The 26,729-nt window shown below is 40.1% G+C and overlaps 1 protein-coding gene across 7 annotated transcripts in view; it reads right to left on the reverse strand.

The window, feature by feature from the left end:
• The window catches only part of RYR2 (ryanodine receptor 2), a 794,036-nt gene that overhangs the window by 6,160 nt on the left and 761,147 nt on the right, over positions 1-26,729 (reverse strand). For all 7 annotated transcript variants that reach the window (XM_077998277.1, XM_077998259.1, XM_077998275.1 and 4 more), the window contains 4 exons: positions 25,708-25,768; positions 21,776-21,922; positions 19,011-19,145; positions 8,435-8,591 (listed from right to left, as the gene is read on the reverse strand). In XM_077998277.1, coding sequence (XP_077854403.1) covers positions 8,435-8,591; positions 19,011-19,145; positions 21,776-21,922; positions 25,708-25,768 — 500 coding nt within the window. The remainder of the gene's footprint in view (positions 1-8,434; positions 8,592-19,010; positions 19,146-21,775; positions 21,923-25,707; positions 25,769-26,729) is intronic.

The following is a 26,729-nucleotide window of genomic DNA, read 5'->3' on the forward strand; positions in this document are numbered from 1 at the left end:
ATGCAATCACAGCTCACTGCAGCCTCAACCTCATGGGCTCAAGTGATCCTCCTGCCTCAGCTTCCCAAGTAGCTAGCGTTACAGGTGCATAGCACCACACCCTGCTAATTTCTGTTTGTAGAGACAGGGTTTCATCATGTTGACCAGGCTGGTCTCGAACTCCTGGGCTCAAGCGATCTTCTGGCCTCAGCTTCCCAAAGTGTTAGGATTACAGGCATGAGCCATGGTGCCAGGCCTCAAATCACTTTTTTTCACAAGTCCCTTATAAGTAAGCTTCCATAATTTCATTGACTGTGGCAATCAGAAACACTGCGTTGTTTTAAGCTCCTTTTCTCTCCTGAGACCTGCTGGCTTCATACTTTCTTCCAAGTTATCTTATAACTTTGCCCTCTTAGAAAACACATGATTTTTACACTCAATAAGAGCACAATGAATGAATTATGAGTCCCTTAAACTTGTCCATGGTACTTTACTAAAAAATAGTGTCATTTGATGTCTGTGGAATTTAGATTGTCACATTTACAGACATTTAGTTCAAGCCAGGATAAATGTGTTAAGCAGAAAAGATAACATGACATTTCGGAGAGAGAAAAACACCACACTCCAAGTTGCCCAGAAGTAAAAGGAAGAACTAGTGGGTCAATACCAACACTGTGGTTGCAAGGGGTCTGGATCCAGATTGCCTGGGTATAGATGGATTCCAGCCCTGTTTAGCTGTGCACTTCGGCCAAGTTCCTTAGACTTATTGTGGCTCAGTTACTTCACACATAAAAGCACAATTCTCATAAGGTTGGTGAAATGGTAAAATTAGTTAATACATGTGCTCAGCAGATAGTAGGTACTCAACAATGATACTATTAATAGTGTTATAGTTATTTATAAACCATTGACTATGCATCAAGTATTACACTGGGTACTTGAATGTATGTCCTTTTTTATTATACTTTAAGTTCTGGGGTACATGTGTAGAATGTGCAGATTTGTTACACAGGTATACATGTGCTATGGTGGTTTTTGCTGCACCCATCAACTCGTCATCTACATTAGGTATTTCTCCTAATGCTATCCCGACCCCCCAACAGGTCCTGGTGTGTGATGCCCCACTGTGTCCATGTGTTCTCATTGTTCAACTCCCACTTATGAGTGAGAACATGTGGTGTTTGTTTTCTGTTCTTGTGTTAGTTTGCTGAGAATGATGGTTTCCAGCTTCATCCACGTCCCTGCAAAGGACATGAACTCATCCTTTTTTATGGCTGCATAGTATTCCATGGTGTATATGTGGCACTTTTTAAAATCTAGTCTATCATTGATGGGCATTTGGGTTGGTTCCAAGTCTGCTATTGTGAACAGTGCCACAATAAACATGCGTGTGCATGTGTTTTTATAGTAGAATGATTTATAATTCTTTGGGTATATGCCCAGTGATGCAATTGCTGGGTCAAATGGTATTTCTAGTTCTAGATCCTTGAGGAATCGCCACAATGTCTTCTACAATGGTTGAACTAATTTACACTCCCACAAACAATGTAAAAGTGTTCCTGTTTCTGCACATCATCTCCAGCATCTGTTGTTTCCTGACTTTTTAATGATTGCCATTCTAACTGGCATAAAATGGTATCTCATTGTGGTTTTGATTTGCATTTCTTCAATGACAAGTGATGAGCTTTTATTCATATTTGTTGGCTGCATAAATGTCGTCTTTTGAGAAGTGTCTGTTCATATCCTTCACCCACTTTTTGATGGGGCTGTTTGTTTTATTTTTGTAAAGTTGTTTAAGTTCTTTGTAGATTCTGGATATTAGCTGTATATCAGATGGAGAGACAGCAAAAAATTTTCTCCCATTCTGGAGGTTGCCTGTTCACTCTGATGATAGTTTCTTTTGCTGTGCAGAAGCTCTTTAGCTTAATTAGATCCCATTTGTCAATTTTGGCTTTTGTTGCCATTGCTTTTGGTGTTTTAGTCATGAAGTCTTTGCCCATGCCTATGTCCTGAATGGTATTGCCTAGGTTTTTTCTAGGGATTTTATGGTTTTAGGTCTTATGTTTAAGTCTTTAATCCATCTTGAGTTAATTTTTGTATAAGTTGTAAGGAAGGAATCCAGTTTCAGCTTTCTGCATATGGCTAGCCAGTTTTCCCAACACCATTTATTAAATGGGGAATCCTTTCCCCAGTGCTTCTTTTTGTCAGGTTTGTCAAAGATCAGATAGTTGTAGATGTGTAGTGTTGTTTCTGAGGCCTCTGTTTTGTTTCATTGTTCTATATATCTGTTTTGGTACCAGTACCATGCTGTTTTTGTTACTGTAGCTTTGTAGTATAGTTTGAAGTCAGGCAGTGTGATGACTCCAGCTTTGTTTTTTCTGCTTAGGATTGTCTTGGCTATGTGGGCTCTTTTTTGGTTCCATATGAAATTTAAAGTAGTTTTTTTCCCAATTCTGTGAAGAAAGTCAATGGTAGCTTGATGAGGATAGCATTGAATTTATAAATTACTTTGGGCAGTATGGACATTTTCACGACACTGATTCTTCCTATCCATGAGCATGGTATGTTCTTCCATTTGTTTGTGTCCTCTCTTATTTCCTTGAGTGGTAGTTTGTAGTTCTCTTTGAAGAGGTCCTTCACATTCCTTGAAAGTTGTATTCCTAGGTATTCTATTCTCTTTGTAGCAGTTGTGAATGGGAGTTCACTCATGATTTGGCTGTTTGTCTATTATTGGTGTATAGGAATGCTTGTGATTTTTGCACATTGATTTTGTATCCTATGACTTTACTGAAGTTGCTTATCAGTGTAAGGAGATTTTGGGCTGAGATGATGGGTTTTTCCAAATATACAATCATGTCATCTGCAAACAGACAATTTGACTTTCTCTGTTACTAACTGAATAGCCTTTATTTCTTTGTTTTACCTGATTGCCCTGGCCAGAACTTCCAACACTGTTGAATAGGAGTGGTGAGAGAGGACATTCTTGTCTTGTGCCAGTTTTCAAAGGGAATGCTTCCAGTTTTTGGCCATTCAGCATGATACTGGCTGTGGGTTCATCATAAATAGCTCTTATTATTTTGAGATACCTTCCATCAATACCTAGTGTATTGAGAGTTTTCAGCATGAAGGGCTGTTGAAGTTTGTTGAAGGCCTTTTCTGCATTTATTGAGATAATCATGTGGTTTTTGTCATTGGTTCTGTTTATGTGATGGATTACGTTTATTGACTTGCATATGTTGAACCAGCCTTGCATCCCAGGGATGAAGCCGACTTGATTGTGGTGGATAAGCTTTTTGATGTGCTGCTGGATTTGGTTTGCCAGTTATTTATTGAGGATTTTCACATTGATGTTCATCAGGGATATTGCCCTGAAATTTTCTTTTTTTGTTGGGTCTCTGCCAGGTTTTGGTATCAGGATGATTCTGGTCTCATAAAATGAGTTAGGGAGAATTCCCTCTTTTTCTATTGTTGGGAATAGTTTCAGAAGGAATGGTACCAGCTCCTCTTTGTACCTCGAGTAGAATTCAGTTGTGAATCTGTCAGGTCCTGGACTTTTTTGGTTGGTAGGCTATTAATTACTGCCTCAATTTCAGAACTTGTTATCGATCTATTCAGGGATTCAGCTTCTTCCTGGTTTAGTCTTGGGAGGGTGTATGTGTCCAGGAATTTATCCATTTCTTCTAGATTTTCTAGTTTATTTGCGTAGAGGTGTTTATAGTATTCTCTGATGGTAGTTTGTATATGTATGGGATCGGTGATGATATCCCCTTTATAATTTTGCATTGCATCTATTTGATTCTTCTCTCTTTTCTTCTTTGTTAGTCTGGCTAGTGGTCTATCTATTTTGTTGATCTTTTCAAAAAACCAGCTCCTGGATCCACTGATTTTTTGAAGGGTTTTCCCTTTCTCTATCTCCTTCAGTTCTGCAGTGATCTTAGTTATTTCTGGTTTTTTTTTTTTTTTTTTTTGATGGAGTCTTGCTCTGTCGCTCAGGCTGGAGTGCAGTGGCATGATCTTGACTCACTGTCTTAGTTATTACTTGTCTTCTGCTAGCTTTTGAATTTGTTTGCTCTTGCTTCTCTAGTTCTTTTAATTGTGATGTTAGGGTGTCAATTTTAGATCTTTCCTGCTTTCTCTTGTGGGCATTTAGTGTTATAAATTTCCCTCTACACACTGCTTTATATGTGTCCCAGAGATTCTGGCACGTTGTGTCTTTGTTCTCATCAGTATCAAAGAACATCTGTATTTCTGCCTTAATTTCGTTACTTACCCAGTAGTCATTCAGGAGCAGGTTTTTCAGTTTCCATGTAGTTGTGCGGTTTTAAGTGAGTTTCTTAATCCTGAGTTCTCATTTGATTGCACTGTGGTCTGAGAGACTCTTTGTGAGGATTTCCATTCTTTCGCATTTGCTGAGGAGCGTTTTGCTTCCAATTATGTGGTCAATTTTAGAGTAAGTGTGAATTGGTACTGAGAAGAATGTATATTCTGTTGATTTGGGGTGGAGAGTTCTGTAGATGTCTGTTAGGTCTGCTTGGTCCAGAGGTGAGTTCAAGTCCTGGATATCCTTGTTAATTTTCTCTCATTGATCTAATATTGACAGTGGGGTGTTAAAGTCTCTCACTATTATTGTGGGGAGTCTAAGTCTCTTTGTAAGTCTCTAAGAATTTGTTTTATGAATCTGGGTGCTCCTGTATTGGGTGCATATATATTCAGGATAGTTAGCTCTTCTTGTTGCATTGATCCCTTTACCATTATGTAATGCCCTTCTTTGTCTCTTTTGACCTTTGTTGGTTTAAAATCTGTTTTATCAGAGACTAGAATTACAATCCTTGCTATTTTTTTCTTTCCATTTGCTTGGTAAATATTCCTCCATCCCTTTATTTTGAGCCCATGTGTGTCTTTGCACATGAGATGGGTCTCCTGAATACAGCACATTGATGGGTCTTGACTCTTTATCCAATTTGCCAGTCTGTGTCTTTTAATTTGGGCATTTAGCCTGTTTATATTTAAGGTTAATATTGTTATGTGTGAACTTGATCCTGTCATTATGATGCTAGCTAGTTATTTTTCCCGTTAGTTCATGCAGTTTCTTCATAGTGTCAATGGTCTTTACAATTTGGTGTGTTTTTGCAGTGGCTGGTACCGGTTGTTCCTTTCCATTTTTAGTGCTTCCTTCAGGAGCTCTTATAAGGCAGGCCTGCTGGTGACAAAATCTCTCAGCATTTGCTTGTCTTTAAAGGATTTTATTTCTCCTTCACTTATGAAGCTTAGTTTGGCTGGATGTGAAACTCTGAGTTGAATATTCTTTCCTTTAAGAATGTTGAATATTTGCCCCCACTCTCTTCTGGCTTGCAGGGTTTTTACAGTGAGATCTGCTATTAGTCTGATGGGCTTCCCTTTGTGGGTAACCCGACCTTTCTCTCTGGCTGCCCTTAACATTTTTTCCTTCATTGCAACCTTGGTGAATCTGACCATTATGTTCTTGGGGTTGCTCTTCTCAAGGAGTATCTTTGTGGTGTTCTCTGGATTTCCTGAATTTGAATATTGGTCTGCCTTGCTAGGTTGGGGAAGGTCTCCTGGATAATATCCTGAAGAGTGTTTTCCAACTTGGTTCCATTCTCCTGTCACTTTCAGGTACACCAGTCAAATGTATATTTGGTCTTTTCACATAGTCCCATATTTCCTGGAGGATTTGTTCATTTCTTTTCACTCTTTTTTCTCTAATCTTGTCTTCCCACTTTATTTCATTGAGTTCACCTTCAATCTCTGATATCCTTCCTTCTGCTTGATGGATTCAGCTATTGGTACTTGTGTATGCTTCATGAAGTTCTCATGCTGTGTTTTTCAGCTCCATCAGGTCATTTATGTTCTCCTCTAAACTGGTTATTCTAGTTAGCAATTTCTCTAACCTTTTTTCAAAGTTCTCAGCTTCATTGCATTGGGTTAGAAAATGCTCCTTTAGCTCGGAGGAGTTTGTTATTACCCACCTTCTGAAGCTTACTTCTGTCATTTTGTCAAACTCATTCTCCATCCAGTTTTGTTCCCTTGTTGGCAAGAAGTTGTGATATTTGGAAAGAAGAGGTGTGCCAGTTTTTGGAATTTTCAGCCTTTTTGTGCTGGTTTCTCCCCATCTCCATGGATTTATCTACCTTTAGTCTTTGATGTTGGTGACCTTCGGATGGAGTCTCTTTGAGTGCATGTCCTTTTTGTTGATGTTGATACTATTCCTTTCTGTTTGTTAGTTTTCCTTCTAATAGGCCCCTCTGCTGCAGGTCTGCTGGAGTTTGCTGGAGGTCCACTCCAGACCCTGTTTGCCTGGGTATCACCAGTGGAGGCTGCAGAACAGCAAAGATTGCTGCATGTTCCTTCCTCTGGAAGCTTCTTCCCAGAGGCGCACCCACCAAATGTCAGCCAGAGCTCTCCTGTATGAGGTGTCTGTTGGCCCCAGTCAGGATACATGGGGGTCAGGGACCCACTTCAGGAGGCAGTCTGTCCCTTATTAGAGCTCGAACACTATGCTGGGAGATCTGCTGTCTTCACAGCTGTCAGGCAGGGACATTTAAGTCTGTTGAAGCTGCACCCACAGCCACCCCTTCCCCCAGGTGCTCTGTCCCAGGAAGATGAGGGTTTTATCTCTAAGTACCTGACTGGGGTTGCTGTCTCTTTTTTCAGAGATGCCCTGCCCAGAGAGAAGGAATCTAGAGAGGCAGTCTGGCCGCAGTGGCCTTGCTGAGCTGCAGTGGGCTCCACCCAATTCCAACTTCCCAGTGGCTCTGTTTACATTGTGAGGCTAAAACTGCTTACTCATGCCTCAGCAATGGCAGATGGCCCTCCCCTGACCAAGCTGGAGCAACCGAGGTCAACCTCATAGCACTGTGCTAGCAGTGAGAATTTCAAGCCAGTGGATCTTTGCTTGCTGGGGTCCGTGGGGGTGGGACCTGCCGAGCCAGACCACTTGGCTCCCTGGCTTCAGATATCCTTCTGGGGGAGTGAATGGTTCTGTCTCGCTGGTGTCCCAGGTGCCACTGGGGTATGAAAAAAACTTCTGCAGCTAGCTTGGTGCCTGCCCAAATAGCCACCCAGTTTTGTGGGTGAAACCCAGGGCCCTGGTGGCGTAGGCAGTGGAGGGTATCTCCTGGTCTGCTGGTTGCAAAGACTGTGGGAAAAGCACGGTATCTGGGCTGGAGTGCACCATTCCTCCCGGTACAGTCTCTCACGGTTTCCCTTGGCTAGAGGAGATTCCCCAACCCCTTGTGCTTCCCAGGTGAGGTGACACCCCACCCTGCTTCTGCTCACCCTCTGTGGGCTGCACCCATTGTCCAACCAGTCCCAGTGAGATGAACTAGGTACCTCGGTTGGAAATGCAGAAATCACCCGCCTTCTGCATTGATCTTGCTGGGAACTGCAGTCTGGAGCTGTTCCTATTCGGCCATCTTGCCAGCTACCCCCCCTTTTTTTTTTTTGGAGATGGGGTTTTGCTCATCACCCAGGCTGGAATGCAATGGTGCGACCTCTGCTCACTGCAACCTCCTCCTCTGGGGTTCAAGTGATTCTTCTGCCTCAGCCTCCCAAGTAGCTGGGATTATAGGTTCATACCACCACACCAGGCTAAGTTTTGTATTTTTAGTAGAGACAACGTTTCACCATGTTGGCCAGGCTGGTCTTGAACTCCTGACCTCAAGTGATCCACCTGCCTCAGCCTCTCAAAGTGTTGGGATTACAGGCGTGAGCCACCGTGCTTGGCTGTATGTCATTTAAAAAATTCTCAACAACCATAGGGCTTAGAAGTTGTTGTTGGTGGTGGTGGGTTTGTGTGTGTGTGTGGTTTTTGAAATGGAGTTTCATTCTTCTTGCCCAGGCTGGAGTGCAATGATGTGATCTCAGCTCACCACAACCTCCACCTCCTGGGTTCAAGCAGTTCTCCTGCCTCAGCCTCTCAGGTAGCTGGGATTACAGGCGTGTGCCACCATGCCTGGCTAGTTTTGTATTTTTAGTAGAGATGGGGTTTCACCATGTTGGTCAGGCTGGGCTCTAGCTCCTAACCTCAAATGATCCACCTGCCTCAGCCTCCCAAAGTCCTTGGATTATAGGCATGAGCCACCGCACCCAGTTGGCTTAGAAGTTTAAAGGGTTAAATGGCTCATCCACCCAAGATTGTAAAGCTAGGGTTCATGAGTCTGAAACCCAGAGGTGAGAATCAAACCAAGGAAAGTGCCCTTTCCATTATGTTATTTGAAAGAAGACAAAATAACACTGTATCTTCCATTCATACCAGGGTTCCATGCTGCTTTACCTTTCCCCCTGTAGACTGCACGATGAAGAAATACTGAAAGGAAAAGTTTGATTTGGCTTTGCCAGGAAACACTTGATGTTATTACCCTACCTTGAATATTAACTTCAGCAATATGTGGCTCAAATTCTAGATGTTATCAGCTTCAGCGAGGATGACACTTACCTTGTATTATGGCCAAGAGAATGACAATAACAAAGAAGAAGAAAGTGATGTCAAAGATGATTCGATAGATCTCATATTCATCCCCTGCTGGGTCTTCGATTTCATCCCCGATCCCTCCTCCGGCACGAACTCCAACATACATGTGGAACATATAGCACTGGAAAAAAGACATGGTATCACTTCTTGGAGGGACATTACCCATTTTTATTCTTGACAAACCCGAGTTCTCTCTGTACTTCCTAATCCTCACTCTGGAAGTGAGAATTATTGCATTCTATATTGCCTCTTTTTGTTTCAATATTTGTAGCTGTGACGCAAACACTTGGCTTTTGCATGTTGCTGTCTTTTAAACAAAAGTGTACACTGCATACTCTGCCTAGCACTTTCTCTCTCACTTTGGAGAAAATGGAAAATTTTCTAGTATCTTGTGTCTTGTATCTAGTATCTTGGCTAGTATCTTGACTCTGAACCATCTGTTCTAATTCTAAATAATCATATTATGAACACATTAAGGGACATACGACTATATTGCATTGTTCAGTTATTTTGGACATAACAGACACTGGAAAGGTGAGGTAGTAAGATGGAATCTTAGAAATTAAGCTAGAAGAAAACATACTAATGCCCTCCCCTCACCTAGTATATATGAAATACGATGCTGAAATTCTTTTCTACTTTAATATCTACTATAAAAAAGAGAGGAGACCTGAGGAAGAAAGAGAATCTTATTGTTTAAATCCTAAAACATCAAAGCCACCAACAAATACAGCTGCCTGTGCCTACTGCTAAAATACGAGGGGTTCATTAGAGTGCATTTTAGGGCAGTGTTCTCAGCCTCAGCACCAGTGACATTTTTGGCTGGATAATTCTTTGGGCAGGGGCTATCCTGTGCACTGTACACTATTTTAAAAAGATCCCTTGGTCTCTACCCCTTAGATACCAATAGCACCCTACCTCATAATGACAATAACAGATATCTCCAGATACCAAATGTCCTGGGGGCGGGGTGGGGGGTAGTGAGGAATGAAGTCATGCTGGATTGAGAGTCACTGGCTTGGAGCATCCAATATTTTATCCTCATTTAAGCTGAGTCCAAACTCCTTTTTCAGGCCCTTGAATTTAGCCACACTCACCTTTCCCAAAAACCTCCCTCTCCGCTCTCTCCACTCTTCATACCTCCTCCAAATGAACTATTCCTGATTCCAGATCTTTGCTCGTACATTCTCCTTCTCTTGCAATAGCCTTTTCCATTCTTACCCCATTCCTACTCATCCTGTAGGGCCTAAATTAATAATCCTTCTTCTGAGATTTTCTTAGACTGTCCCAGATACCCTGACTTAATGGATGTGTCACCCATCAATTCAAAACCTAGTTAGTTGCTGCTGACCAGAACAAAGGGGACAAAAGCCTAAACACAGAAACACCACACTCTTCTGCTTCTCTTCATTTCTGGCCATTGCTTCCCAGTCTCCTTTGCCAAATCTTCCTCATCTCCCTGTGGCTTCATGAACAGTTGCTCCAGGACTGGATTCTTTGACCTTTTTCCTTCTAGGACACTCCCTTGGGGGAAGCTTCCCGGTTTCATGGCTTTAAGTTTCATCTCTGTGCCAATTACACTCATTTCTATTTCCAGGCTGAAGCTTTTTCTTGAATTCCACACTTGGATATCCAGCTTGCTTGTTTTTTTGTTGTCTATTTCATTCCCCTAGGACTGACTGCATTCCAACAAGAAATGTTTTGATTATTACTCTGTTGCCAGTGCCTTACCATGAGCACATGGTCAGTCCTCAAATCATTTGTGGGATGAATGAGGAGCAAGACCTGCTGTTTTCATGGAGCCTTCACTGCCTCAACCCACAGATCTCACATTCTCAGGACACTTGGAAAAGCACAATGTGTAGGCAAAGAGCAGCCAACAAGGTGATACCAAAATGCTCACAGTTCAACTCTGAGTTCAACAGCTGATAGATCTGTTAGATGCAGAGGAGAAAAAGTCTCCTGGGTTAGATGGCTGGAATTTAGGGAACGGAATTAAATGTGTAAAAATTTGGAAATTTAAATTTCCAAATTTAAATTTGGAAACATTTTATCAGCCTGGCATACAAGGATGAGATTGGGCACGTTCAGGGTGGAATGGTCGTAGACTCAGCCTGGCATATAATAAACAGCATTACAAGGCTAGCTCAGCCAGTGCCCACCCAAGATCTGGTCCAGAGCCCAGGTTAGGGGTCTCTTTTGCAGAAAGGCCCAGGAGATCCTTAGAGCCAGATTAGCCTGATGGGGTCTAAGCCTAACCTCATCTCAGAGCCTCCTGGATGGGAGAACATTCTGGGTTCCTGGTACTACCTACTGAATCAATCTCTGGAAGTAAAATCTTACAGACCATCCATCACTTAAAAAAAAAAAATCCTGAAGCCACTGCTGTAGTTTCTCAAAGCTTGGTGCTTGAAACTGCTAATAGTGAATCTGTGAGAAGGGGAAACTATTTTCCCCATATACTGAGGCATACTGTTTGCATTTGTTTTACCACACATTTCTTATTTTTATTAAGTAAGAATTGGATTGCCTTTCTTTTTTCTTCTTCTTCTTCTTCTTCTTTTTTTTTTTTTTGATGGAGTCTTGCTCTGTCTCCCAGGCTAGAGTACAATGGTGCATTCTCCACTCACTGCAACCTCCGCCTCCCGGGTTCAAGCGATTCTCCTGCCTCAGCCTCCTGAGTAGCTGGGATTACAGGTGCCTGCCACCATGCCCAGCTAATTTTCGTATTTTTAGTAGAGATGGGGTTTCACCATGTCGGCCAGGCTGGTCTCGAACTCCTGACCTCAGGTGATCCGCCTGCCTCGGCCTCCCAAAGTGCTCGGATTACAGGCGTGAGTCACCACGCCCAGCCTGGATTACTTTTCTCCAAATCTGTGTCTTCATTTGTATTTAATTGTGACTACAGGAAATCAATAAAGAGTGGTTAACGCAGCTTCTTTCCCCTTTAGTTAGACCATCTTTCCCATTGCTCATGTTTCCTTGACTTCACAAGTAGCTTTGTGCTTGCAACTCCCCTCCGGGGATTTCTCTGAGGACTCAGTTTGGATAGTATACCTGGCTCTGGACTGGTACTCCTCTATGTCAAGTTCTGGTCCCCTGGGTCCCCATTCCAATCCCACAGTGAACCAACAGTGGATTGTGCAGTTCCCAGTCCAGGTCTTGGAATGTCCTAGCTCTCCATCCCTGCTTGTTATGTGTGACAGCATTAGTGGCTGAGATCACCCAGCAACTGATGGAGGAACTGATCATCCATCAGTTCCTCTTGGTGATTCCTGCTGACCAAGACTCTTGGTCTTGCACTTGGGAGTCGTTGGGTCTTGGGCTATAATTTGGCTTCCCATATAGGTGTTTGTCTAGGGAAGAGACAACTTGTTGCATTAACTCTTAATGAGTAGCATGTTGGTATTGTGACTTATACATCAGACTTATGTAATACTGGTTAATGTGAGTCTGTCCCCAAAAGGATGATTCACTTGTAGTTTCTAGACATGTAATGTTGAAGATAGGACCATGGAATGAGGCTAAATTACCAAGGAAAATGTTTCCTTCTTTGCAGATCCCTTGTCAGTCATCTAACCAACCTTTCCTGGAAATACCCTTCCTCACTGCTCTCCTTCATTTTACATCAGCTTTATGCACTGTGATGAAGGGATGCCAGCAGAGATCAACAGTGGATTTAACAGTCATGCTGAAAAGAGAGTCTTGTGCATTTGATTACTTAGGCTTAATAAATTACCAAATTTAAAAAGAATAAAATGTACAGTTCACCTGTGGGATGTTGATACTGATTTTCCCAGCCTCATCCTTTACTACCTGGTCAGCCCTAGACAATTGTATGTAGTTGGCTGTGGTGTTGGAATAGGAGATATGTGGTGAATAACTTCTAATACATGGCTGTCAGACTGTCAGCTACCAAATTATCCTGCTGCAACTGAAAATCCTTTTATCCACCTTTCTTTTCATAGAATCAGCCTAAACCTGATAATGAGGGCTGGAAGTGGAGAGAAGTAATTCTGTGAGACAAAAAGATAAGCTGCTTTCAGACAATCTGAGTAATGAGTTAGGAAGGTGCCTGGTCCTACAAAAATTGAGAAGAGGAAGTTGTTGACTCCCAAGACATTATAGTCTGCGGCTTCCCTCCCTTATCCATCTCCTAAATGGATTCATTCTGAGGTTGATCATAGTTTCTATGGGTTTTAGGGAACACTAAGGGTCAGCTGCTGGTGAAAATCCTTATGAGACCTTCATCTGGGCAAAAAAAAAAAAAAAAAAAAAAAAAGAAAAAAAAAAAGGGAAACATAAGGAGAGAATTTGGAGAGAGAACTAGAGAGACAGATTATTTGTTGGGAAGGTAGGGTAAAATAAGTGACGACAATTAAGTGAGGTAATTTAGAACAATTACCCAAGTAAGTTTATTTCCCTAGGAGTGTACTTTTCATCTTAATCACCTGCAAAGCTATTTTTCCCCACGTGCATAGGTCTTGACACCTTCCCTGCAGCCTCTGGTTCGGGGGTCCCTCTCCGTCTGAGACGAACATCCTCCTTTATGTCAAGTCAGTCTCCCTGGCTATCTAGTGACAATCATCTTTTTACCTTGGACTTTACATCATTTTTCACTTTTCCCTCCTACGTTCTTGTAGAGGAGGTTCAAGTTCTATCAGGATACTGCTGGTTTAATTAGATTCTCAGGCTCAAAATATCCTAATCTGGAAAAAAAAAAAAAAAAAAAAAATCCCCGTGTGACTTGTCTATAACACTGCAGCTATGGCGCCACCTACTGTAAATTATGAAAAGCAGAAGGGCGAGTTGCCTACTTGGAAAACCTAAGATGTTCTCTCAGATCCACAGAAAACAACAAAGAAACTCAGGATGAAGTGAATACAGTGTGACATGAGTGAGGAAAATTTATCTCAAGAGAGAATATAGACATCGCCCTGTGAAAGGAAATGTTCAAGAGACTGTCATAAAGAAAGGATTATCTTTGGAGAACTAAATTAAAGAAACGAAATCTTTGTTTCCTATTCTGTGCTGCTTTCTTGCTGGCAGGCTGGTTTTAATAAGCCTCTACTTTGAAAGTGCACTACTGTAAGTCATCAGTTATATTTTAAATTTTGTTGGCTTTTTAAAGAAGCCCCTGCACAAGTACTAGTAAGAAGCAAATCAAAAGCAAGTGTTTGGACACTACAATTGGAACGTCAATCTAGGTAATGTGGCCTCCGTTCCCATGTGGGAGTTTTTAGGGACAATCACTGGGATACGAGCTTGTGTAATGCTACAGAGACTCCTGTCTGGTGTGACTGGTTGGCAGCAGCACGTCATTGTGAATGAGCTAGGGATGAAAAAGTGACTTGTATCTTGGAACTGAGTTTTCTCTTGCAGGGAGGAAACATCTAAGACATATACTCACCCCAGTCAAAGACAAGATAGTAAGTTTATTGTTACGTGTAGAAATATAAAAACCTACAACAGAGCTGGTCATAAATAGTCTTACTCATGACGACAGAAATCCCTGAAACTGAAGAAAATCTAGGCTCTAGTTAAGTCCATAGTTCAAAACATCAACAGGTCGTATTTCCTCACTGGAACCAAGTTTCTCTGTCTTTTGTATTCATGCCCCATGAAATTGGGCAAAATCAACCAGGTGAAGGCAGTTGTCTTCCTAAGCAAAATTAACAAAAGTAATGGAAATGCATACTGAGAGTGAGGTTCAAAATGTAGTCGTCTAAGGATCCTATGATTACAACTTGAATGGGGTCAACTATGATGACTGCACAATAAAAGGAGAGACCAGGATGTTGCCGGGGTCTCCCTGTGGTATAAAAGGGAGATCTAAAGTCACATATTGTTCTCACTACCTGATACAGGTCACTGAATGTCACAATCTGAAATCATTCCTATTTTTCTATTAATTTTTAGCAATTCTCTGAGCATCATACTCTTTAGGAATACATGACCTAAGTAAACTTTCTGCTCTGAGGCTGGTAGATATTGAGATTTATAAATTTGGTGGGGCCGGGCGCGGTGGCTCAAGCCTGTAATCCCAGCACTTTGGGAGGCCGAGACAGGCGGATCACGAGGTCAGGAGATCGAGACCATCCTGGCTGACATGGTGAAACCCCGTCTCTACTTTAAAAATACAAAAAACTAGCCGGGCGAGGTGGCGGGCGCCTATAGTCCCAGCTACTCGGGAGGCTGAGGCAGGAGAATGGCGTGAACCCGCGAGGCGGAGCTTGCAGTGAGCTGAGATCCGGCCACTGCACTCCAGCCTGGGCGGCAGAGCGAGACTCTGTCTCAACAACAACAACAACAAAAATAAATAAATAAATAAATAAATTTGGTCGGGTGTTTGTCCTAGAATAGTACTGAATTTCTTGGAAGTCACTGCAGGCAATGTACCTGCTGCTGCTACCTTCTGCATTGTGCCATGTAGCCTTTCCTGGCCTCCCACTCCCCTCTTGCCTTCAGGGTCACAGGATAGAGAGGCTCTGAGCATGGCTGATATTAAAGGCAGCCCATGGGAGAGGAGATGAGGATCCTTGACACATCTTCAGCCCTAGGCCTGGAATGAATGAATAGGTGTGGGAGGAGGGGCAAAGTGTTGCATGTTAGTCACTCTGATGAGAGTCATCACTAGTAACGGGTCAGTCTTGTTGCAGTGAATCCAGTTTTCTTACAGTTGCTGTTAAGTTTTTTTAAAAAAAACTTACAAATTTTTCTCTGCTTTGCGGTGTGAGAAAAGCAGCAACAGGAAGGATAGGAGATGCTTTGAAGAAGCAGACAGGTGGGCCAAATCAGGGGGTGATAGAAAGGCAGTCAGGGAAGAGGCTCCAGGCAAGGTGCATGAATTAATTATTCGTCCAGCAATTAATCAGAGAAGAAGAGTATCAAAGGTAAATATTGCACCTCAGTCATGCCAACTTATGATGACTAAAATGGATCTCAAGTATTAAGGCACATAAATTGTGTCCATATCAGTATCTTCCACTCTAGTATGATGTGACATTAAAAAGTTATTTTTATTTCCCTGTCCAGTAGCCATCTAAAGCAACTTCTCAGTTGCAGTATTTGAGCAGGGATGTTGAATCCACTATTTTTGTCTAGTATATTAAATGTTCTGTATGTAACAGGAATACTGATCCACAAGGTTTTCCAAAACTTCTGGAATTTCTGGGGCATTCTTTTCTTGGAAGCTTCTAGGGAAAAGAATGAGCTTAGCAGAATTGCTATAAAGGTGCTTACCATGCAAGTTCCATGAGGGCAGGGACTGTACTTACTCAAACCTTATCCTTAACAAGTGCCTGGTATAAAACAATCACTCAAATTAGTAACAGAAGCATTAATGAAGTTACTAACTGTGAGGTAGTGTAACTTAGAGTACCGGTTGAAGAGTGTCACCTCTTCCTAACTGTGTGACTTATGACAAGTTACTCAAACTCTTGGTAGCTCAGTTTCCTCATCTGTAAAATGGGAATGATAGCAGGGCCAACCTACAGCAAAAAGTTATTAGGAGACTACTGAGTTAATATTTGTAAAGCTCTTGAGATAATACCTGGCACAACATCATTTATAGCCAAGTGCTATATGAGCACTTGATACATAAAAAAAATCTACAGGACTGCGGATTTGTAACCGGGATGGCATTTTCTTCCAGTTGAGGAATTAAGTGTATGGATGAACAACCATGAACATCAGAGTCCTTTCAGCTCTGACACTCCGTGTCCTCCAAGTAGGTCACTAGCACATGGAAATCACAAAGCCATATGCATAACACCTCAGAATGGCAATAATGACAGGAAATACTGAAAATTATAGATGATTTTTGCATGAACAATACGATTTGCTCTGCTGCCAACTATGTACGGACTGATGAGTTGAAAGCTTTTTTCCCCCTGCATTTTCCATTAAAAGCATCCCTTTTTGAAGTTCTAAGCCTTCAAAAAGTTAATCTTGACCTAAGAAAAGGGAATTTTTTATGTCAGCAAGCTATTATGTATCCCCAATTTTTAAATAACCTGCAATTCATTTGAGAGTTGTTATTTATTCTCAAATATTTTTTATTAAAAAGAAAGTTGGGAAGAGAACAAAATGCCTAATATTGAAAAGCTAAAGAATGACAATCTTGTCTGAAGATCTCTAAATTAGTAAATAAAATCATATTTGTTTAAAGGAGAGGAAGGATGGGCAATTCTATATTAATGATCCTTTATGATAAAATTTTAAATACAGAAAAACTTCTTTACACAAATAAGAGATTCGGGCTATAAATAAATGGCTCAAGAACAGGCGGTGGATGAAAATGTAGCTTCAGGTTTCAGCAGAGCTTCCCTCAGCCTCTGTCCTTTAATTCCTTCAGGTCAGCCACCTGTATGTTCTGTCCTCTCCTTCCTGCCAGGAAACAGTCCCTGCATGTAGTTAAACTAATTTTGGGAATAACTGAAGGCAGATTATCTTTTATAACATGGTGGGGAAAAAACTGTCTTAGACTTTTAAAAATAAAAAAATACCTCCGGTAAAAAGAAATAGTATCAGTCATTCAGACAGGAGTAAAGTCGATAAAATGAAAAGCAAACAAGTTTCTTTCTGCTGTGATCTATGGTCCTACCCCAGTAGGAATCCTTGTTCACAGTGTCCTATGAATAAATCCCTCCAGAAAAATGTTACGCATATTCTAGCATATCAAAAATATGAATTGTTGTGTATATATCATTTCACACAATGAGGATCCTATCATACTGATCAAGATCTTGTTTTTTTAAATTAAATGTAATTTAATTAAAATGTAATTTGTATGTCTCTCCATATCTGTATATATGAATTTCCCTCATTTTCAAACAGATGCATATTTGTTATGGATTTATCATAATTGACTTAATCAGGACGCTACTAATGATCATTTAGATTATTCCTAGCTTGTGAGGGCAGCTGATGTCCTTGAACATACAGAGGCTTATTTGTGAGTAAACCTTTAGGTAAATTGCTAGCAGCGGAATTAATAGTTACAAATTTGATAGGTATCGCAAAACTTCTCTAAAATTGTTGTCAATTCAAATTCCCAACCAGAGTCATGAAAATGCCGATTTTTTCCCATCAATTCACCAACTATGGGTTTTAACAAACGTGAATACTTTGCAAACCTGACGGGTAAAAAGTGTTTTTTTCATTGTTTTAATTTGCATTTCTTTCACTTTGACAGAGGCTGAGCATCTTTTCAAATCTGCAAGCCCACTGCATTAATTTCACCGTGAATTGTCTGGTCATGTGATTTACTTGTTTTTCTATTGGTTTATTTCTTCTTATTGATGTGATAAGGACTTGGTAGATTAAGGAAACTGGTCCTTTGTTATGGTGTTAAAAATATTTTTCCCATTTTACCATTTGCCTTTACGACTGTACTTATTGTTGCTCTTTTTTCAAATAATGTTTATGTTTTCATAGACCCTGAGTTTTATGTCATACTCAGACCCTTCTCCATATAAAAATGAGTATTACTATTATTTAAGGCATCAAATTCTGTCTTGTGATTATTCCTTCTTATCGCATTAAAATATGCTCAATTGAGAATTTATTTTTATTTATAAAGCAACGTTGGTATCCATTTTTATCATTTTCCCCCAAACAGCTTGTCCATGGTACTAATGTCATTTATTAAATTATTTTTCATTTCCTTACTTCAAAAGCTATCTTTATCATCTTATAATTTCCATGAGTATTTGCATCTGTTTCTGAACCACTCTGTCCCGCTGATTTGTCATTCTTTAGTATAAAATTATCTTAATTGTTAGTCTTTGTAATAATGGTCATTCTCTCTCATCAATCTTTTGGGCTATTTTTTCTAGAGTAATTTATGTATCATTATATCAGCCTCTATACCTACCCAACACAAATGGTGTAGGTATTTTCGTGAGGAATTCACTGAAGGAAACATCTCTTTCCAGCTAGTGATATATATTTTGTCTCATGTTCCCCTTCCTGATCTAAGATCTCATGTACGATAACTTCTCATTTGCCAATATTAGAGAGATAGGTTGTAGAACGGTGATATAAAGCAATATGAAAGCTTTAACAGCTGTTGATTTTTGAAAACCAAAACCAAAAAAGACATTTAAGCCAAGATAATATAAAAGCAAAAATCAGTAGTTCTATAAAGATATACACTTTTGAAATTTAGTAATTTCAGTTAAAGTCATTAAGGTGACAAAAAACTAAGGCTTCCAAATGTTCTCTGGGAAATAATTTTACCTGCTGTCCTGGGATATGTGAACAACAGGCTTAAGCGATGACATTACTCCTTTGAGTTCTAAGTACATTACTCAGCAATTCTAATTATTAGGCTGTGCAGCACACATGGAAAATGGACAGAAATGCTCCGTTATGTTCTGCTAAAATTGAAAACTGCTGACTCTTTAAAGAGCCGTGCAACTTTTTATTGTTTAGACTATTTTCTATTTTGCACTGTTAGAGAATAAATACACAATTACTTAGATTGCAGAAGCAGGTGACATTTTTGTTCATATGAGATCAAAGGTTATGAACTTACCGTTAGCATATCATCACATTTCATATCTGGTGTATCACCGTCTTCACTTTTATTGTAGAATTTTCGGAAAAAATTGAATGCCACCACGGTGTACAGGTACACAACAACAGCTAACAAGCCAACAGTTAATACGAGCTGGAAAGCAATGTGACAAGGGACAGGTATTAGAAATGTAGGACATGCAATTGACACATGTGGCATCTACGTGGGTGGGGAATGCTCTAGTGAGAACACAGCTGTGTTTACTAGAAGCTAATGGGATCCATAACTTATTTCTCACCTTTCTTACCCCCTCGTGCAGACATTTATTTTCATATTCTCTTTATCAAGTTGTCAGACTAAATTTTATATTTTATTTTACTTTATTTTTTTTGAGATGGAATCTTGCTCTGTCACCAGGCTGGAGTGCAGTGGCGCGATCTTGGCTCACTGCAAGCTCTGCCTCCCGAGTGACTGGGATTACACGTGTGCACCACCATGCCTGGCTAATTTTGTATTTTTAGTAGAGATGGGGTTTCTCCATGTTTGTCAGGCTGGTCTCGAACTCCCGACCTCAGGCGATCTGCCCGCCTCGGCCTCCCAAAGTGCGGGGATTACAGGCGTGAGCCACTGTGCCCTTTCTTCGTTTTATTAGGGCTATTTTCCATAATTTACATTTAATAAAACGCATTTTATTTTTATGACTGTAAATTATTTTTTAATTTTCAATCATATCCTAAATAGAAGTTGGTATTGCCCCTGAAATCTGGGGACACACAATTAGTAATAATGTATAATATAAATATTTTTTAAAACTGAGAAATCTTGCTTTGTAAACAATGACCAAAGTGAAAAACACCACAGCTAATGACCAACACTATTTTGAAGGCTATTTTTCTCAATCTGTAATTAAATGTCTCTGTTTGAAAGGTCTTTCAGCTCTATGTAATCTGTTTTTAATTCCAAATTATACTTTAATTTTTAGATAGTTATAAGTATATGATAGAATTGTAGAGTATTTTTGATAGAATATGCATATGCTAAAAATGTGGCTTTTCACCAAGTTGGTGAAAATATATTTCTAGTTTCATCACAGAAATTCTACCACGCTAACATGCCTTATCTTTATGTGTACTTTCTCTGATTACAGCAGAACTTTATGGTCTCAACTGTGACTGCCTATGCTGATTAAGTCTTTACAAAATCACTTTACAATTATCTGGAGAAAACATGTTAGCTTAACAGAGGGTTTCATTCATTTCTATAAATGAAGTACAAGGCCACTGTGAATTTCTGCATGTTTTACCTGTTAGGACTATTAAACTCTACATATTTCTGCAAATGAACATTTGAGGCCAGGTGGGGTGGCTCATGCCCGTAATCCCAGCACTTTGGGAGGGCGAGGCGGGCAGATCACCTGAGGTTCGAGACCAGCCTGGCCAACATGGTGAAACCCCATCTCTACTAAAAATAGAAAAATTAGCCAGGCATGGTGGCACGCGCCTATAATCCCAGTTATGTGGGCGGCTGAGGCAAGAGAATCACTTGAACCTAGGAGGCGGAGGTTGCAGTGAGCCGAGATCACACCACTGCATTCCAGCCTGGGTGACAGAGCAAGACTCTGTCTTAAAAACAAACAAACAAAGAAAATTTGATACCTCAAAAAGAAAGAAACCCCACAAAGTTCAGAAACTGAAAGTAGTGCCAGATCTTTTATGTAGAAACACACATAGATTTGGCATCTCCAGTTCTTTACTACACATACTGGGAGCTCAAACACAACTTAAGAACTGACTGGCAGATAAATAGACTTTTTGTCACTAGACCCATGACTTGCTGTGCACATCATAGCCATAAGGAGAACCTAAAGTGACATATGTAAGAATAATGTGCTGAAATTTAGAAAACTAATGATAATGGGGACTTAACTGTGGACCCAGTTCAAAGCTTTTAGAGAGGCAATTATTTTAAATTGTGCTGGGCTACAAGACTCTGGAAAAGAAGGATTCTGTTAATCCAAATAACTAACACAGCATATGTTACCACCCAGTGGACACTTGAAAAATAGCAAATGAATTAATAAATGCATACTTCTGCAATACGCTTCATGATAATGGAAAGTTTTAACATTACAAACGGGTTCCATTAGAACATGCATACTTCTGCCATATGCTTCATGATAATGGAAAGTTTTAACATTACAAGCAGGTTCCATTAGAACATAAGTGCATTTTCTGGACCTAGACCAGTTTTCTTCTGAGTCAGCATGACCTTGTCAAATATGAAACATTATCCTTTTTGCTCAATTTAAAAGTAAAGTGTATAAGATAAACAGTTTAAAAATATTACATTAAAATGCAGCATCTCATATCTTACAGCTAACACAATAAGTGCATCAGGATTCTGTAACCTATTTTGGTTCCACATAACAGCAAGTGGAGCAAACACTATACCAGAAACAAAATAGTAACTAAGTTCCTGAGTGCTTAATATGTGCCAGGGGCTGTGTTAAAGCATATACATTTGTTTTTATTTCATTTTCACAAAAATCTGGTAAGGTATGTACTTTTATTATTTTCAATTAATTTATCCAAGGTCAAGTCAAGGCTTGAGTATAGGCCTAGAAGACTCTCAAACTGCTAATCCCTGCAGTTTAGAAGAGGTACAGACCCTTCCTTCCAAAAAATCTTTAAAACTGTACATTGCCATTTGAGGGGTAGTTTTATTTTTCTTTATTTGTTGCTTTTTTATGTTCTGCAATGGGGAAAAAAAGATAAACTGCTTACCTGTTTGCCATTGTGAGTTACTGAGGACAAGATGGTTCTTAATGTCTTGAATCCCATAGCAATGTCGAGAAGGTGAGCAGCAAAAAAAAAGTTGTTATAGTGTCCAAGAACAGACATAGTCATATACCAGGCTAGGTAGAGGAAGGACTATCAAGACAAAATGGGGGGGAAACATGTCAGAAAATAGAATGCATGACCATTGTTATGGGTTAAGCAAAACAAGCCGGGAACAGAAAGTTAAACTCTACATGTTCTCACTCACATGTGGAATCTTAAAAAGTTAATCTCATGGAAGTAAAAAGTAGGAGAGAGGACACTAGAGATCGGGGAGAAAAAGGAGGTGTAGGAATAGGGAGAGATTTGTTAAAAGATACAAAGTTATAGCTAGATAGAAAAAATAATTTCTAGGGTTCTATACCACTGTAGGATGACGGCAGGTCACAATAATATATAGTTTCAAACAGCTAGAAGGAGGATATTAAATGTTCCCAACACAAAGAAGTGATAAATGTTAAAGAAAATGCATATACTAATTGCCCTGATCTGATTACATTATATTTATCAAAATATCACTAGGTACCTCATGAATATGTACAATTATTTGTCAATTAAAAAAAATTAAAAAGCAACTCCAATTTCACTCTTATAATTACTCTATTTACTTCATCTTTGTACATTATACTTTTTTTTTTTTTTTTTTTTTTTTTTTGAGACAGTCTCTCGCTCTGCCACCCAGGCTGGAGTGCAGTGGCCCGATCTCGGCTCATTGGAAGCTCTGTCTCCTGGGTTCCCGCCATTCTCCTGCCTCAGCCTCCTGAGTAGCTGGGACTACAGGCGCCACCACCTCGCCCGGCTAATTTTTGTATTTTTAGTAGAGATGGGGTTTCACTGTGTTAGCCAGGATGGTTTCGATCTCCTGACCTCAGGATCCGCCCACCTTGCCCCTCCCAAAGTCTGGGATTACAGGCATGAGTCACGGCGCCTGGCTCCCTATACATTTTTATAATTCTAGTTAGCTGTATCAGTTTGTTCTTTGTGTATTTTATTTTTACTTAATTTGTTCTGAAAAGGTCAGTGTCATTCTCTTTAAAACAGTTTTAAAGTGTTTTAAGAATTGTCATTGTTCTTATTTATCCTCCAACAGAGAAACATTTATTGACTTCCTAGTCAGCAGCAGGCTTTCTCAACCCGGCGCATAATAAAGGATTATTGATCAGATAATCCTTTATTATGGGTGCTGTTCTGTGCATGGTAGGATGGCAAGCAGCATCAACCAGATGCCAATCGCACCGACCCCACCTCTCCCCCGAGTCATGACAACCAAAAATGTCTCCAGACATTGCCAAACATCACTGGGAGACAAAGCTGCTCCCCAGCGGAGAAGAACCCTTGCTCTACAGCCAGCCAAAGAACCAGTCACTGCCTCTCCCTCCTTTTCTTCCCTTCTTTGCTTTTCATTTATTCGCTCACTAAATCAGTGTTTGCTGAGACCTACTAGTTACGAAATTACATGTTTTATTAACCAAGCATCTCACTTTACATGAGCCGCAGTGAGTCTAGGAGAAACCCAAATACCATGTGACGTCACTGAAAGCTACAGTACACCTAATAATACAATTGGTTCTGTTGTAGAAGTCTCCTGGGTTATAATTAATGTGGATTATTCACATAGGCTGGAAAATGAACATACTTTTTGGGGAGGGCCGGGACTAATGCTGAATAAAAATATGGTGGCTGTTCTTACTTATGGGACTACAGTCTCTGTTGCATAAGGGATGTTTTGCTGGTGGAGTCAGAAGCTACCCATTTGGGGAAGGGGCGGATACCTTCATTTTGACTGTAAGATATCTTAATCTTTCACAGAGAACAAAAAGAGGGGGCTGAGCTAGGAAGGGGATTTCAAGGACCATGTGGAACTGAAGCTAGAGGTCAAGTGGCAGAAAAGAAAATAGCATTTTTAAAAAGCACACTGAGATAAGACCAAGCGGAGTTTGCTTGGGAAGGAAAATTTGGTTTGAGTGGTGGGCTCCTGTTTTGCAAGATCAAGCTAGAAAAGTGTGACAGTGTTGGAGAGACTTGAGGGCAAGTTAAAGGACATTTGTGTACCCCACAGGAGCTTGAGTGCCACTGCAGTATCATGAGGAGGATAATGGTTTATGAAAAATGGCATTGTAGGAAAATTTCTTGAGCACCTACTAAGTGCTGGTCAATGTTCAATATAATTGCACACATGGTCTCTTTTTTATTTTAGCAAGATCTCTGATGAACAGGCATGTTTAGCCCCAATTTATATATGAGGAAGTGAGCTTGCTCCAGTTAAGCTATTGTCTAAAATTATTGTAAGTGGCACAGCCATTAAATTAGAAGACTACTGGACAAGCCCCAGGATGAGGTTACCAGAGCCCAAAAAAGCAGCAAAAGTAAGGATAAGAAGGGAGAATTACAGAGGACACAAACAGGACCAAGATTCAGCAAATAATCAAATGCATGCATTGGAGGGAGAAAGAAGAGGAGTCCGTATGAATAATTTAAGCTTAGGTAGTAAGAAGAAGAAAAATACTAAGAGAAAATTGTAGACTGAAGACTGGATTTGGAGGGGAGGAGCAGAGGAGAAGGAAGATGAAAATCTGCCATGGGACATTCAGATGGAGCTAATCTAATGAGCCATTAAGAAATGCAGAGACTGAGGAAAAGGAAAATTCATGGGCATAAGATGAGTAAGGAACTAAATGACAAGCTGGGCCAAAGGTGCATGTGTGGTCTACATATGTGCTTGCTGCACAGTTAAATTTGAATGAGAGAGAAAGAATAAATGATTTTTAGTTTAGGTGTGTCGCATGAAGTAATCTGGGAGGTGACTGGCCAAACAGAAGCCATGAAACTGCAGGTGGATAAAAGCCTACTAAGGTAGCAGAAAACTGTCTGTCTGAGGAAAGACTCCGTCCTGGATCTATCTATGCTCAAGTTATCTAGAGGACAAAAAAGTTACATAGCAAGATGAATATTATGGATAAGCTGCATCTGGGCAGAAGCTGCATCTGGGCAAAAGTGGGCTCTGCAAATATTGTGGCATGGAAGATTGAGCTTAGCGGGCAGAACTTAAGATGGACTGGCCACTTGAATGGAAAATGCCCATTAGAGCCAAAGTCGAGGATGCCCTCTTGTTATTCAGGGGAGTTGCTTCCATTTGGATGAGAAATTATTTGTAAGATAGTGTATTAATAGTTTATAGTTCTAAAAGATAATTTTGAACTCTTAGAGAATGCTCCTAAGATACCCAGAGCTCTGGGCCCATGGCTGGATGAGGGAAGGGGTAAGGATAGAGGCAGGAGAATTTGGGGGCTATCAAAGGCTTCTAAATAGGAGAATGGAACTAATGTTAACTATAAAAGTCAGTGCTAAAATTAAAGAGTGAAATCTTGAGACACCTGGCGGTTTTTAGTAATAGGTAATTTTTTTTTCTATTTTATTTGAATATATATTAGGGCCCTATATTTAGTCTCTAAAGAATATTTGGTAAAAGGAGAATAAAATAAAAACTCCATAATTTAATGTACTTAATTTGGGGAAAACCTAAATTTAGCACAATTAATGTTCTTTGAAAATTATTTAGGAGTTTCTTTTTAACGTCTATAAAACTGAAGTATGCCATTGCCCAATTAAAACCTTAATGAACATACTCACAAATCTGCATCTCAGTTTTTCTTTTGTGTAAATATATTTTCATTTTAATGTTTCGGCTATTGAAAGAAATGGAATGAGAGATGGGCTCGTTAATCATATCATTCTGTGGCTCTCTCTCCAGATCTGGTCTGTATGCAATGAACTGGTATTTGAAACATTTTCTAAATAACCATCCTTCCATCTACAGAACTCCCACAGACTTATCTAATCAGAGTGCATTTTCTTTTGTGATAATGAAGTAGGCTTACGTTGTCAGTGAAAACGACTCCTAGTTTCCACATCTGATACTTCACATCAATAGAGTTCAGTCTGCAATGACAAAAAAAAAAGTGTAGTTATGCACATTAATCAAAGACTCATAGGCTTGCAAGAGCTGACGGCCTTCGCGTTCAATGGCACAAGACTTGGAAACCTTCTAAGGAAACTAGTTCTATCCCAGATGCCAAGGGAGGAGCTGAGAGCCAACTCTGACACTGTATTCTAGAGTTTCATGATGTGTTTTTAGAGGATCTTGGAAACCAAAACACCATCACCTTAGTCTTATGTTATTTAAAAATAGTCCTTTCTTTTTCACCTTTCTCTTTCCTACATTCACTATTAACTTTTTTCTTTTCTTTTCTTTTTTTTTTTTTTTTGAGACAGAGTTGCACTCAGTCACCTAGACTAGAATGCAATGGTGCAATCTTGGCTCACTGCAATCTCTGCCTCCCGGGTTCAAGCGATTCTCGTGCCTCAGCCTCCCGAGTAGCTGGGATTACAGGCATGCCCTACTACTCCTAATTTTTTTTTTTTTTGTAGAGTTGGGGTTTCATCATGTTGGCCAGGCTGGTCTTGAACTCCTGATCTCAGGTGATCTGTCCGCTTTGGCCTCCCAAAGTGCTGGGATTACAGGCATGCACCATTGTGCCCAGCTACATATAACATTTATTCCTTGAAACTGTACTAAATTGGCCAACATGTGTACACATCAAACATTTCCTCACTAACTTTTATATGCACTTGCAATGGCATGCCAACAGAGTAACTTTTCATTCAAATAATAAAAGCTAGCATAAATATACACATTTATTTTACAACTATCTTATTTTATAAATGGAAGGGCTTTTAAATTGTTTTTACTTCATTTCCAGAAAATTCACTTTCTCTGTTTCCTTTTCCATGCAGGCAGGTTCTCATAGCATTTTGTAGACAATTCCTTTTATTATTATTTCCTACGTTGTCTTACAGTTGTGGGTGCTGGTGTATGCATGTATGTGGATATACGCCTCTC

The sequence above is a fragment of the Macaca mulatta genome, chromosome 1 (genome assembly GCF_049350105.2).
Source record: "Macaca mulatta isolate MMU2019108-1 chromosome 1, T2T-MMU8v2.0, whole genome shotgun sequence".
Classification (NCBI taxonomy): domain Eukaryota; kingdom Metazoa; phylum Chordata; class Mammalia; order Primates; family Cercopithecidae; genus Macaca; species Macaca mulatta.